We start from the raw sequence: 15,614 nt of genomic DNA on the forward strand, positions 1-15,614 counted from the left end.
GCCATAGAACTTGAGAGAGAAGGACATTGAGAGCATTTTACAAGATGCTATTGAAACTTTGAGGAGAAGTATTCATCAAGCAATATAAGGAAAATAACAAAATGTGATCTGTTTTCTGTAAATTATCCAAAAATGTAAACCCTTCCAAAATTCCTGATTGGGTAGAAGTTTCAAAAAGTAATTAGAAACATTATTAATCTCTCACAGAGGATGAAAGGCTATTGCATGGGGCAAAGTCTCCATTTATTAGTGAAAGAGTATCTGAAGGCAGATTATCAGGGCTGATCTAGAAGGAAAAGCTATCTGAAGCACCAGGAAGAGCTGCAAGTGCCAACAAACCTTCACACATCACAGTTTAAAGTGCTGGATCACAGTAGACACACAGGCCTAGGTTAAGATTTTTCTCAGGAAAGGACCTATGCTGCCACAGGAAAGAAATGTGGAATATGTAGGTCAGAAATCTGACTTAAGCACTAGAACACTGGCAGGCATATAAAGTAAGGGAACAAAGAGGTAGATCACTAGAAAGTTAAACTTTTGGAATTTCACAAAACCTGAAGATTTCAAGCCCTGAAATCGCATTGCAAGGATTAAAAATACAAGAAAAACAATAGAGTGGGGGAGAGGGGAATAACACAACAAGTGTACGACAAGTTCATTTATTCTACTACTTAACAAAAAGAAGAAAGGCCCTGCATGTTTATAAGCTAAATGGACAACCAATTACAGTAATTGATAGAGGAGCAATAAAAATCTGAGGAAGCAAATGCAGCTGATTGTTAAAGTGAAGCATACTAGTGTGGGCTTAAGAGCTAAGGTATTAGGAGGACAACCACCCACAGGGTTACCCATAGAACCTGAGGTAGTGATACCCTCTTTGGGATCACTCCCCAGCACATACTGGCATATGCAGGTTGGGTCCCCTAGAGTGGTATTTGCTACCTTGGTTTCTAGGAGCATGCTGGAAGCTATTCTCCTAACACTAGAGCTCATGAGCCCCCACTGGTGTGCTTCCTTTTAACATTCAGCCAGTAAATTCAATTAGCTTTTAGAAAAGGCAGAGAGAGACAGAGTTAGAGACAAAGAAAAGACAGAAAGAGATACAGATACAGAGATAGAGAGACAGAAAGAGACAGAGATAAAGGGAAAAGGGGAACGTTTATTAAGCATTTGCTATATATCAGGAACTTTGCACTGATCTCTTAGGACCCACAAAAAAGCAGTCAAAACAGTCCTTGCCCTCTAATAGGGAAAGACGACAGTTAAAGGGGAACTAGAAAGAAGGTGAGAGTACAGCACAAAGTCACATGGGAACCTGATGTGGAGGTGACCAGGAGTTGGAATAGAGGCCTGGTTCCCAGAAAGTTGGGACTAAAGCTTACCTCTTAGAGCTAAACTTTGGTATTTGCTTAAATAGCATAGTAAGAATGAGAGTTACAAAATATTTCCTTCAGAAATTTGGGGCATACTTTCTTACAAAAATACCAGAATCCATAGTAGTTTTAAAAAACAATGGTATCTAGACACATGTATAGGGAACACACATGGTCAAGGTAATTCATAACTCTGAAATATCTAGACCTTGGTGTCCTTTCTTCCTCAGAGAGTCTTTACCACATTCAGTGGGGAGAAGGGCTTTGTTTCAGTAGTGAATGAATCACTGCACTGCCAGGTGGCCTTATTCCTCTTTATAGGACCTGGCAACTCAGCTGGATAGTTTCATCCATTGCTAGCCTGGGTCACTGGATTTTTCATAAGGGTCTGCTGCATTTCCGCTTGATCCACTGGACAGCTAAGCTTTCTGGACAGGTACAACCTCCACCCCTTCCAGCCTCCTTTGGGTTCATCTGTTCTCTTTTCAGCTGGAATTTTGGGGTTGTTTGTTTTTGCAATGGCAGTAAGCCTTAGCCTAGGCTTTACAGAAGCCTCTCTCCTCTGACTCAGGGCCTTGGTTCTGAGGTCTGTCACCTGCAAGCAGGAGGGGAGAGGTCTAGCCTTTCCTGTTTGACAGTTCCTCAGGATTCAGAGCAGGGCTCCACCAAGCAACATCCCTATTTATGATATCCCACCGATTACATTTATCAGTCTCCTATTGGAGTTTCATGTAGATTAAGGGTGGAGGGAGGTGAAGAGGCAGTCTGTTGTGGGGAAAGTTCACTGTCTTTGCTGGCCTTTTCATATGCAGTCCAGTCACTGAAGTCTCTGATCCTTTTCAAGGTATAGGATGTTTACCCCATAAAAGGGTTTCCTCTTTGTGTCAGTCTTAGCCCCTTTCAGCCTTCAGTGTCTCTGAAATCCAAATGGGGCACACCCTTAAAATCTCATCTATTCCACTGCTGCCCCCTTCTATTTTTGTTTGAGAATAGTCATCAAACCCAGTATTTCCCTTGGTTCTGGAAAAGACCTATCAGCTACCCTATGAATCTACTCACCATTCTTCTGGTTTTCCTGACTAAAGTTCCCTTCCCTGGACACTTCCATATATGTGTGGCCTCCCCCTATTAGAATGTAAACTCCAAAAAAAGAAAAAAGAATGTAAGCTCCTTGAGGACAGGGACTTTTTCACATTTACATTTATATTCTATTTCCTAGAGCACAGTAGGTACTTAATAAATACTTACTCATTCTTTCACATGATTTTTTCTTTCTAAACTTTCTTTCTGAACTCTCACCATTAATTTCCCCCAACCAGTCACCTGATCTCTGTATTTAAACCGCACATCCCCACAAGTCAATCTGCTCCCCTACTTACCACTTTCCACACTCCTATATTCTCATGCAGGTATTCTTTCTTATTCACCATACTTTCTTCCCTTGCCCCCAGTTCTGTTCTAGTAACTGTTACCCAATCCTCCTCCTTTCCCTGTACCACCAAGGGTACTCAGAGCTCTGAAACTCTCATTTCCCTGCTATCTGTTCCCCCAGCCCCTAACTCTCTTCCACCTCCTCTGTCTCAGAGGAGACAGAATGAATGACCTCCGTGAGCTCCCAGCTTGAAACCTCTTGTCTGGCTGTAGTCAGTGAATCTGTTGGTGCCTAGGGAGTCCAGGAGACAAGAGCAGAAGTGGCAGGGAGAGTCAGAGACAGAACTAATGTAGATCCAGCTCCCCACCTGCCCCACCCCCACAAAGATCCATCAGCCCCTCTGCCTGCCTAAGGGTGGCTGTATGAGTAGTGATGCTCATACAAGCTGCCATCTGCTCTCTTTTCCCCCCCTATTCATTCTCTCTCTGGAAAGGTCATGTTCTTTTCCTTCTGTGTGGAAGGGATGGGATCTGGCTTTAGAAGGTTAACTCATAGAGAAGAGAGAACTGTTGCGGGGTTGCACCAAGCCAGGTCCTGCAGAGCCCCCCTGGGTAGCTCTGAGGCCATGGATTAAAGCCTCTGGGACCTAAATTGAAAAGGAAGGATAAATATTCTGACCCCAGGGCAGGAAAGGTGGTCAAAGTGAACTGGAGGGTCTGCCCCCAAAATAGTCATAGTCGGTGACACACTAGAGAGTCCTTCAGTGGGCTTCACTGTTCTTGTCTTTAATGTCCCTTCAGCTCATGCGTGCTATGGGGATGTGCATCTCATATGAGGTATGAAATGGCACCCCACACCCCAAATCCATCTTTTAAAAAATGTTACTAATGCCTTAGGTTTTCCTATCACCTCCATTTCTGAATATATATATATCTCTTCCCACCCAGTGGGCCAGACCTTATAACAAAGAAGAAAAAAAGAAAGAGAAAAAAATAAGCTCAGCAGAACCAACCAACATATCAATGACATCTGACAGTATATTCAGTATGCCATACCTTTAGTCACTCGCATCTGCAAAGAAGGAAGGTGACTACAGTTAAGCAGTAACCCAACATCTTTCTAAGTAGGTTTCTTCACTTGGGATTTTCCCCCAAGAATATGCTGAATTCACATGTACATGGCATGCTTCTGTTCATATGCCTGGCTGTGCCCCACCCCCCATACACAATGCCTTTCACTTCCCATAAGTAGATGTTGCATCTCCATATACCCATTTCCCCAAGGTTACTGAGTCTGGAAACTTGAGGCTTAAAAGGAAGAGAAAGGCCACTAGAATGGGAATGAGAATTCATAGAATCACGGAATGTCAGTCAGAAATGACCATAGCCATTATCTGATTTTTTTTTGGAAGGGGGGAAGGCAAGGCAACTGGGGTTAAGTGACTTGCTCAAGGTCACACAGCTAGTAAGTGTCAAGTGTCTGAGACTGGATTTGAACTGACTCTGGGGCCCATGCTCTATTCACTGTGACACCTAGCTGCCCCTAAAATGAAAATACTGATGGAAAATGACTTGAGTAAGATCACACAGACGGTCAGTGGCAGAGTCAGAACTAGAATCTGTGCTGTCCTGACTCCCAAGGCCTTGCCAGGGTTGTAGCAAGGAGTAATGAGGACAAATGAACTTGGAATTCCTTTTTCTATTAGTATCTGCATGGCCTTGGGAAAGTCATGTCACTTGTTTAGGCTTTAGTGTCCTTATCTTTAAAAGGAAGGTTTGTCCTAATATCCTTTCAGTTCTAAGTTCTATGCACTTATAATCTTATGACTTTTATTAAAAGTGTTTTTGCTTTCCATATTGGCCATAAACTCATTATAGAGCCTTGAGAAGTCCTTAGGGTGAAAGATGCTCTAAAAATTGGAAGCGTGTTCTATTTGGAGAAGAGAGGACCAAGAGTGGGAGGAAAGAGATTGAATAACCAGTTTCAAGTCCATGAAGAACCATTCTGCTAGTGACAATGAATGATCTTCCTTGGGGCTCCCAAGGACTAGTCACTCTTATACTGAAGCAAGAAATATTTGAAATGAGCCCTCCAGAAGAACTTCCTCATGTTAGGGTTATAGGAGTTAAGGAGGGGTACTAGGTCATTTGAAAAATCTTTGGATGGCCAGCAGTGTTTTTAATGACTCCAAGTTGAAACAATAATCCACCTTCTTACCAACACTATTAATCCAATGATCCTGTGGAGGTGCAAGTCACAGTCTCTAAAGAATTAGTTATGGGTCACCTCAATGGCCGGTGGTGGTTATGAGTAGTCTGAAGCAAATTACCAATGAAGATTGCACAAGAGAAGTGGCATTAAAGTATAATGTCAGAAAAATGTACCACCAGAAGATGATATGGACCAGGCAGCTGGGTCCTCCATTGATATCTACAAAATGTCAAGAGATTTAGGGGAAGGCCCATAGCACATTCGGTGGACACTCTGTGGAGGATGCAGGAGAGGACATGGACATCATAGGGTGACAGGACATGGATGGGTTGGGAGGTAGCTGGTGGTATAGTGCACTGGGCCTGAGTCAGGAAGACTTAACTTCAAATACAACCTCAAACACTTACCAGCTACATGACCCTGGGCAAGTCACTTTACCTCTGTTTGCCTCCAGTTCTTCAACTAGAAAATCGAGATAATGATAGTACCTACCTCACTGGCTTATCTATAAAACAGAGATACTAATAGCACCTACCTTGCAGGGTTGTTGTGAGGATCAAATGCTATATAATATTTGTGAAACTTTGTAAATGTTTTACAAATTAATTTACAAATTAAAATTTGTAAAAATTTGTAAAAATATAATATTTGTAAAAATAGTGCCTGGCACATAGTAGGCACTATGTAAATGCTTATTGCCTTCCTTTTCCCTTCCCCATCTGCGTTACCAGAGGAAATGCCCACATAGCTGAGATCACGGTCCATGAAAGCACACCTAACATCTATCGCAGTCCCTTGTATAATAGGTGCTAAATAAATAAACTATGTTAACTTGAGCAAGTCACCTAACTATTGTCTGAACTGGAAGCAACAGGAGTCCTTTTCTTGTGAGATGTTTAAAGCATAGTCCTGGCTGGAGGTAGTGACCTAGATTAGATGTTCTCTGCCTACCCTTTCCAGCCTCAGGATCCCCAAGGCTTGACATAATAAAGTCTGATCAATATGCATGAACAATGTGACACGGCAGCCAAGATTAATCAATCAACAACTCTTTGTTAAGCACCTACTGTGTGCCAGGCACTATGCTGAGCGTTGGGGGTACAAGTACAAAGCAGGAAACAATCCATACCTTCAAGGAGGTTAGTTTATACTCTAACAGGGGAGACAATAAGGACATATGTAAGTATTTGCAGAATAAATATAAAGAGGATAGAAAGTAGCTAAAGATAAGGTAGTTTGGGGGGGAGGCCATTATGAGTTACAGGGATCAGGGAAGGCTTCATACAGAAGACGATGCTTGAGAGGAGGTCTATGAAATGTAGTGAGCAAAGAGTGTCTTCCAGGACAGCCAGTGCAAATGCACAGAGATGGAAGTTAAAGTTGAAAGGATGAAGAAAATAGACGCCAGTGTGGCAGTATTACCAGGTATGGGAAGGAGAGAAATGTCAAATTAACCTGGAAATATAGGTTGGGGCAAGGTTGTAAAGGGTTTAAAAAGCTAAACAGAGGAGTTTGTATTTTATCCTAACTAAAGCAAAAAGATGAGTGACATGGTCAGATCTACATTTAAGGAAAATGATGTTATCATCAGTAAACTGAATTTTGCAAAGTAGAATCAGGGAGACTGAGACATAATCTAGGTGAGAAGTGATGGAGGCCTGAGCTAAGAGGGTAGCTGTGTGAGCAGACAAAAGAGGTTGGATGCAAGAGATGTTACAAGACAGCAAGATTTGTCAACTGATTGTGTATGTGGGGTGAGAGAAAGCGAGATTAGGATAATGCCAAGGTAATGAATCTGGGAGACTGGAAAAATAGTGGTGCCTTTCGCAGAAATAGGGAAGTTTAGAAAATGGATGCCTTTGGAAAAAAAGAAAATGAGCCTTATTTTGGACATATTGAGTTTGAGATATCAAGACATCTAACTTGCCCCTTATCCTATTGGTAATTACCCTTTGACAAATCTTAGTCCTGGCTTACATTCATCATGTGCTTCTTCCATTCCTATTAGTCTGAGATATATAGCTTGCAGTTTTTGATAAGCAACTGGTGATGTGGGACTGAAGCTCTGAGGAGAGGCTGAGGATGGATATGAAGATATTAGAGTCACTGACATAGAAATGGTAATTAAATCCATTAGAGCTGATAATGTCACTGATGAGAGAATCTAGAACCTAGGACAGAGCTTCGAGGAACATTCACAGTGAAGGGATTATCACATCTAAGTGATGACCTAGCAAATGAGATGGAGAAGAATCAGTTAGATGGAAGGAGAATCAAGAGAGAGAAGTGCCAGGAAAGGTGAGAGAGGAGAAAGTATCCACGAAGAGAGAGAGAGGTGAGAGGGAGAGAGAGACAGAAAGAGAGAGAGAGGGAGAGGAGAGGGAGAGGAGGGGGGAGAGAGAGGGGGAGAGGAGGGAGAGAGAGAGAGAAATAGGGAGAGAGAGAGAAAGAGGGAGGGAGGGAAGGAGAGAGAGAGAGAGAGAGAGAGAGAATGAGGTTTCAGTCTTCTGGAGAAGGCAAGAGGAAATCAGATCAAGGGCACATGTAGAGAAGGGGTTGGCCTTGGCAAAGAGAAGACCACATCATTTTCAAAGACTGGGGGAAAGGCTAAAGGGCTTTGATACAAAGAAATAGAGAGCTCATGTCAAATGGCTCCAATTTTCTCAATAAAGTAAGAGGCAAAGTCCTAAGCTGAGAAAGAGGTGGGGCAGGAAAGATGTCAAAGTTAAAGAGAAGAAAATTTGGAAAAGATTTTTTGGAAGCGAAATAGGGAATCAATTAGAGAGGAATAAAAAGATGACCTTGCTCCATTGTTGAAGTTAGATAGCATGAATGCATAAGTTGTGTGACCTTCTAACTCTATTCAGCAGCACATGAGTAGGAATGGAAAAAGCGCATGATGAGAGTAAGCCAGAGCTGAGATTTGACAAGAGATAATTGCCAATAGGGGCAAAAAGATTGAAGAGCTGAGGACAGAATAGAGTTGAATTGGCTAACCATAGAGTCAAGACTGGAGAGGGAGGGAAATGAAGGCAAATTGTCCAAAAAAGAGAGAGGTGACAGTTAAAAGAAACAACTGGTTTCTGCCCTGGTCCTATGATATCTGGAGTACCTGCTCTGTGCAGATTACATGCAAAGATGAAATAAGACACAGTCCCTGCTCCCAAGGTCTAGTAGGGAAGTAAGTCAGAGAAACAAGTAACTTTGCTATAAAATAGTATATTGTTCAGTGAATAGGAAAGGCCCAGACAAAGTGCAGCGGCCTGTTTGAGGAGAGTCCTTCCTGCTGGAGACATCAAGGAAAGTTTCATGGCAATTCCGTATTCCATGGTGATGTCTCAAAGCAAGAGGGGGAGGTCATTGGTCCAGCCAAGTGGCAGCTTCAGGGAAAGTGGGGAAGAAACTGAACAGATGTACTTTGATCCAATGGCTTTAGGTTCATACCAGAAGAATCGCATGTAGACAAGTCACCCGCACTAAGTGCTTCAGTGCTTTTGACAGGCTTATACACGACATGTGAGTCTAATTATACCCTACAATTTCCCACCCAACTCCCTCTTTCCCAAGTATTTATTGCACCTATTATAGGCCTCCCTGATGCCAACACTCTCTTGGTTTAGGTTTGAGGTTGGGATAAAATAAGGTAATTGTGAACAAGTCACTGACCAATTACCAAAAGGAGATTTACTTTGCCTTGCAGCAAAGGATATACAAAGATACAATGGTGCTTAGGAAGAGACTTCCTCCTCCCCCACTCATCATCTCCATATGGAAGACAGGCAGGATATGGCAGAGCACATGCATGGTCTTCAGAAACCCACCAAGTCAAAGAAGCCTCAACTGACTGTGGGTGGGACTTTTTAATGCATTTAGGTAACCAGTAAGTTTCATCAGGGAATCAGGGACCAGTCAGGTATTGGGACTGCTTTGTCCCCTTTTAAGGAAAACGAATGATCTGTGTTATAGCAAGGAAGAAAGGATAGGTGGCCTAACATGTTATGAAGAAATACTGATAGATTTTAGTCCTATTATAGCACCCAAAGGGACCATGTAGTCCAACTTCACATAGAGCTTGCCCACTTCCCATCGGCTATTTTGTCTACCACCTGACCCCAGAAGAAATGGAAAGAACTAGGAAGGTAATGTGGACCTGGGTATTTCTTCCCCAGGCAATGTGTTAAAATGGAAGTAGATTTGGAGCCAACAGGTATGGATTTGAATCCCATCTCTGCAACTTACTATCAGTATTACTTTAAAAATAAGTAACTTAACCTCTGTGGGTTTCAGTTTTTAAATTTAGATGACCTTTAAATTTCCTTCCAGCTCTAAATCCTATCATTTAAGTGTGACTTGAATAGGCCTAATCAAGGGAGACAGAAAGTTCTTGTCCAAGAGAGAATCACATAATAATCTGGGCAAATCCCTTTGAGACCAGGCAGAGTTTTCAGGGTTTAAAGCCAATGGAAAAATGCCCAGCACATTGTGCCAATTTCTTCAATATTAGGATGAGTTCATCCAGCCTCTCTGTATAGTCTGGCTCCTGCCCTCTTCATGTTAAGTTTGACTTTCAGGCCCTTCTCTTTCTGAGTCCACACTCATTCTCCCAGGGTCACTGAAGGTCAAATTCATCTCTCTGACTTCCTCCTCCTCCTCCTCCCCCTCCATCCCCAATCTCAGTGTCCTGGAGAGCTTGGACCATTCTGGGTAGAACAACTTTTAGAAATCAAGAAAGGTAAATCCTGAGGATATCAGATTATTAAGTTGTCCAGGGCTCAGACCATTACCATTCCCTTCTACCCCATTGGGAAAAGGGACCAAAGTATAGGTCCTAAGGCCATTGGGGGACAGCTTAATTGCCTATGAGGTTGTGTGACCAAGGCAACCTTCCCTGATGTGACACCTCCCATGTGATGCCTCCTATGTCCAGAGGCGATGTGTGGACTTGGGAAAAATCACTTCCCCGCTCTGGACCTCAGGATCGCCCTGCCAGATAAAGCGTTCCAGCCTGGGTGGGGGAACAAGGGCCCAAGCACTCCATCTGTACACACCCACCCCTAACCCACTCCCCCAACCGAGCACCATTGCATTTTGTTTACAGTGACGACTCCTACACCCATGCCGGGGGTGGCACAGAGGACCCTTCGGCCAGCAGACCCAGCGCCCAGGAGCTGCAGGAGGAGGAGGAGCTGCTAGGGGCAGGGGGCACCTCCGTGCTGGCAACGAAGGCCAGCCTCCACCACACAGCCTCCCCTGGCCGGCAGCAGCATGCCAAGGTGCTCTGCTCCCATGCCCCTGCTGCCTCTGATTACGAGCTGTCCCTTGACTTAAAGAATAAACAGGTACCCAGGGCCTCCACGGGGAGGGAGGAGGGTGGGGAGGGGAGGCAAGAAGGGGCCCTGTCTCTGGGGATTGTCACTATGGTTCCAGGCGCCCTGCCCCTCCCACCCACCACCTCAAGGCCGACTCCTCCAAAAAAATATTTATTTAATTGTCCCCCAGTTGAGCTAACCAGTGAGCCCACCTTCTTTACAGAATCTTTCATGTATCCCTCTTGGGAACCTAGGGCACAGTCCAGCCAATATCTCCTATGTTTTAATTCATTGTGATCCAGAACCTTCATGTTGAGCAGATCCCCCTAACACTAGGCATCTGAGTAGCACCCAGGGGCTCTGGCCACTGCTGCCCCATGTCCCTATAGGAAAAACATGAAAAATTCAGGTCATCTGGCAACTAGGTAAATGCATCATTGCCTTCTAGTGAAACAAGAAGATCATAGATACAGAGCTGGAAGGGACCTTAGAGAACATCTTGTCCAACCCTCTCATTTTAAAGGTGAGGAAACTGAGGCCCAGGTTAGTGCTTTGCCCAAAGTCATAATAGTAGTAGGTGGTAGAGCCAGCATTTTAGCACAGGTCCTTCTGACTCCAAATTCTATGCTCTTTTCAATTGTGCCACAAAATCCCTACACTGTGAAGAGAGTCAAGATCATATACCTGTCCAAGAACTAGACGGATCTTGAAAGAATTGAGAGGGGAGTATGGTCCTGGGTATTTCTTATCTTGGGCTGAACCCAAGAAGGTCTTGTGGCATAATGTCAAGAGCACTGGATTTAGAACTTGAAGTCCTGCTACTTCACCTATTTGGGGCTCACTTTCCTCATTTAAAAATTAGGAGGTTGAGTTAGAGACACACTTACCTACTCAAATATAAGATTCAACATGAAAGGCCCAGGTATGACGAGAAGCTCCCAGACTGTTATACTGAGCTCCCATTTCCCTGTGTGTATATATCTGTTGAAGGGGTGGGGGAGGAATGGAGATAGGAAAAGCTCTTTACTTGGTATAAAAATAAGATACTTCCAGATTTTGACTCACTGAGAGGGTCAAGCAGCCAGGGGATGTGAAGAATAAAAGGGTTTAAAAATTTTTTTTTTAGCATTTTGGCAGAAGTTAAGGGGAAGCCTTTTTGCTAAGATAATTGCCTGAAGGGAAGGCAGACTGCTCAAGTTTCATATACCTACTCCAGTAAAAATCTTGAAGGTCTGGTTGCACCAGACCAAGCAGCAATCCAGAAATTCAATGAGAAACTACTCTTAAGTTGCTTCTTCCATACCAGAAGTGCATAAGAGATCAGCCAGAAGCCCAACAGCAATAGAAATGGAAGCCCCTCTAGCAAAGTGTATCTATAGACAAGAAGAATGGAGGGATCCCTTGAAAAAGATCCAGTGTGGTCTGAAAGCCCCAGAGTTGGGGTCCTCAGAAGACCTCAGAGAGTGGCAGAGGACAATGACCAGTATGATGCAGTATCACCACAGCATTTAGACCAGGACAGCCAACGACTAGGGTTTCTAACACTTCTGGGACCCCACAGAGGGCCTTGAAGAGCCAGCATTCTGGATCTGAAGATACAGGGAGTCCTAATCCTGGGAGGTAGAGGGAAGAACTCAGAGAATTCAAGATGAGACCAAGCAGTCCTGAGACCCCAGCTGGTAGGACCAGGATACAGAACCTGGCCTTAGCACGAAGCCTCTATTCAGGAACTAAAGTTGGAGAGATGAGAAATAAAAGAAAACAACCAGTATAAAAATTATTTAAAATCCAGAGATTCTCCAGTAGGAATAAGAAACTCCATAGCAACTACAAGGAGAAGGAAAAAAAATTGACTTGAATACTTAGAAGAAATGAAGCAAAAGAAAAATGAAATAAAATCTCTGGAAGAAAGGATAGGAAGTAGAATAAGTGGCTTAGGAGAGAAACTGTTCATTCTTACTCAAAAAAATGGACTCTCTGAAAACTAGAATGAACTACACAGATATCAGTGTCTCCATGAGATAACAAGAAATGTTAGAACAAAAAATGAAAGAATGGAAAAATAGGAAAGAAATTGAGATAACTTATATAAAAATAACAGACTTGGAAAATAGGTCAAGGAGACATAATACAAGAATCATCTGATTGTCTGAAAACCATCATTAAAAAAAAACAAAGAACAGAGAAATTCAAGAAATCATAAATGAAAATTGCCCAGATCTATTAGAACCAGAGGGCACAATAAAGACAAAAAGAATCTATTGACCACCTCCTGAGAGGAACTGCAAAGGAAAAGTCCCAGTAATGTCAAAACAAAAATCCAGAGGTCCCACATCAAAGAAAACAAAAAACACTCCTAATATCAAGAAAAAAGCAATTCAAATACCAAGGAACTACATCTAGAATCATGCAAGACTTGGCAGCTTTTACAATAAATGAGAGGAAATCCTAGAACATCATACTACAGAAGGCAAAAAGCATAGGCTTACAACTTAGAATATCTTACCCAGCAAAGCTGAGTATAATCCTATGGGGGGTGGTGAGGAGTGGGGGTTGGACCTTTAATGGAAAAGAAGATTTCAAATATTTCTGATGAAAAGATTAGATGGAAGCAGGAATTTTGAAATATAAACAGAAGAGTCCAGAAAAAACTAGAAAACTAAATGATATGTAGTGATAATATTCAAATGGAAGGAGAAGTAACAAATATCCCTTTCAGAATCTTAATGTCTTCAAAGTGTATTAAGGGAGTTAAATAAGATAAAGAAAGGCTCTGGGGCAGATTGGTTCTGCTCTGAAGGTTTGAAGAGGGGAAAGAGAAGGGAGAGCAAAAAGAATACGCTGGTGTAGAAAGGAAGAAGAAGAGGGGTGGTATTTCTCATAATTGGGGTATGTGAGAAGAAGACTGTATAGACGCTGAGGAAGGAGTGGAAGGAGTGGGCATCAGATGAGCCTTGATCATCTGAAATCAACAAGAGAGATGAATACACAATTTAGTGTAGAAATACATCAAATTCAACAGGCAAACCAATAGGAATGGAGGGAAGTAGTTAAAAAGGAAGATAATACTGGGAGGGGATAGTCACAAACAAAATAAATCTCCAGATCCTGGAAAGAATTAAAAGGGAGAAGAGGAGATGAGAGAAGAGAAAAGGAGAGAAGAAAGAAGAGAAAAGTGAAAAGAAGAACTGAGGAGAGAACAGAGAAGAGGAAAGGAGAGAGAGAAGACAAGAAAAGACAAAGGAAGGGAGAACCAGAATCTAAGGGCATGCCTTTGATTTCCCCTTAGACATTCGTGGAATGACTGAACAAATTGTGGTGTATCAGTGACAGAATACCATTGAGTCATAAGAAATAATGGGAAACATAATTTCAGAGAACCATGGATATTACGAACTGATAAAGAGTAAAGCAAGCAGAAACAGGAGAATGAATTATATAAAGACAACACTGCAAGGAAAAATAACTTTGAACAACTTAAAAACTATGACCAACCATGTCTCTATGAGGTAGCATATTACTTCCTGACAAGTGATAGACATAAGGTGAGGAAATAAACATTTTTGGACACAGTCAATATGTAGATTCATTTTGCTTGATTGTGTTTATTTGTTCAAAGTTTTTCCCCTTTTTCTCTCAGTTTTTAATTGGGGGAGCAGTAGAAGTTAGCAATAGGGATGCTCCCAAAAGGGCCATCTTAACATTTTCAAATGCACAAAAGAGAACAGAAGGAATTTCAGAAGGAAGCACAGAAAAGGGCAGTATTTGAAAGTAATATGGAGAATTTATGATACACTATTTTTAAGGAAAACAAATGGAATGAAATGGAGATTCACAGTTTCACAGAGAACCTTCTTTTTGTATTCTGCTGTGTGTTTGGAAGTCTCTTTTTATGTTTAAATTAAGAATTTTAAAATTTTGTTAAAATGTTAGGGTAGAAAGGAGCACTGAAGTGTGGCTTAGAAGACTTTGGTTCCAGTACCGTTTCTATCACAAACTGTGAGACCTTGGGAAAGTCACTCTCCTTACTCTGGACTTCTTTATCTTTATCTGTAAAATCAAGGGGAGGGAAGGGGGGATTGGATGAGACTTTGTATGGTGGAAGTAAGGGAACTTGGATTCAAATTCCATCTTTGCTATTTCTTCTTCTTCTAAAAACTGATAATGAAAGATTGTAGGCTTTGAAAACTATATTAGATTTTCTTGTAGCTACTGGTGAGTTAAGCAACAACCTTGACTTCTCTGTAGTTCACTTTTCTCTTTTGTAAAATGAAAGCACAGGACTAAATAATCCCTAAGAATGAAATAACTCCTACTAAATTAGTGCAAGTTGGTGCCTTCTCTGAAATTTAGTTTTTCTCTGGCACTGAGAGGTTGATCGAATTGTCCAGGATTGCACAGCCAGCATGTGTCAGAGACTGGGACTTGAACCCAGGTCATCTAGTTTTGTGCCTGGCTCTCTACTACACTCAATTGCCTCTCCCCCTAAGAAGATAAATAGGATCCATGTAAAAAGTCTTACATCGATTTGAAAATCAGCTTCAAAAGTATAGGACGAGGTAGACATGATTAGACAATGGATCTGGAGATATCTGTGGGCTGCACCAGCTCAGATATGACTCAGCAATGAGATATGGCAGCTAAAAATGCTAATGTGATCTTGGACTTCATTACAGAGAGGCGTTGGTTCCAGGAAGAGGGAGAGGGTAGTTCCTCTGTACGCTGCCCTGATCAGACCTCATCTGCGATATTGTGTTCATTTCTGGGCACCTCGCTTAGGGATATTGATAAGCTGGCAAGCATAGAGGGAAGAACCACTGTGATAGTAAAGAGAATCAAGTTCGTGTCATTGGGGAATCGATGGAAGGAATCAGGGATGTTTAACCGAGAGGAAATTCGGTGGGACATGACAGTTATATTCCAGAGTTTGAAGAGCTGTCATGTAGAGGGAGTATTAGATTTGTTCTGTTTGGGCCCAGAGGGCAGAACCAGAATAAATGGGGTAAAGTAGAGGATAAACTTAGGCTTGATGTCAGCAAACAGTTCCTGACAATGGGAGTTCTCTCAAGAAAATGGTAGATTTTCCCTCTTTGAAAGTCTCCAAGCAGAGGCTGGATGTATATTTGTCGAGCAAGTTATAATGGAGTTTCCTTTTGGTTATCAGTTGGATTGGATGGCTGCCATAGTCCCTTGCAGCTCTAAATGCTATAGTTTTGTGATTATTATCTGTGAGGTCTCTTCTGTGAAAACACCAATGCTAGGACCATGATGACCATCCTGAAGTATTGGATGAATCTTCTCACTGATAACTCAAACCTTTATCTGAATGCTAATGTTCTGCTCATACTT

At 42.2% G+C, this 15,614-nt stretch overlaps 1 protein-coding gene across 1 annotated transcript in view; it reads left to right on the forward strand.

Annotated features, from left to right (window-relative positions):
* The window catches only part of IQSEC3 (IQ motif and Sec7 domain ArfGEF 3), a 153,658-nt gene that overhangs the window by 70,086 nt on the left and 67,958 nt on the right, over window positions 1-15,614 (forward strand). Inside the window, exon 3 of the mRNA XM_036758351.1 lies at window positions 10,055-10,295. Within this exon, the coding sequence (XP_036614246.1) occupies window positions 10,055-10,295 (241 nt within the window). The remainder of the gene's footprint in view (window positions 1-10,054; window positions 10,296-15,614) is intronic.

The sequence above is a fragment of the Trichosurus vulpecula genome, chromosome 5 (genome assembly GCF_011100635.1).
Source record: "Trichosurus vulpecula isolate mTriVul1 chromosome 5, mTriVul1.pri, whole genome shotgun sequence".
Lineage (NCBI taxonomy): Eukaryota > Metazoa > Chordata > Mammalia > Diprotodontia > Phalangeridae > Trichosurus > Trichosurus vulpecula.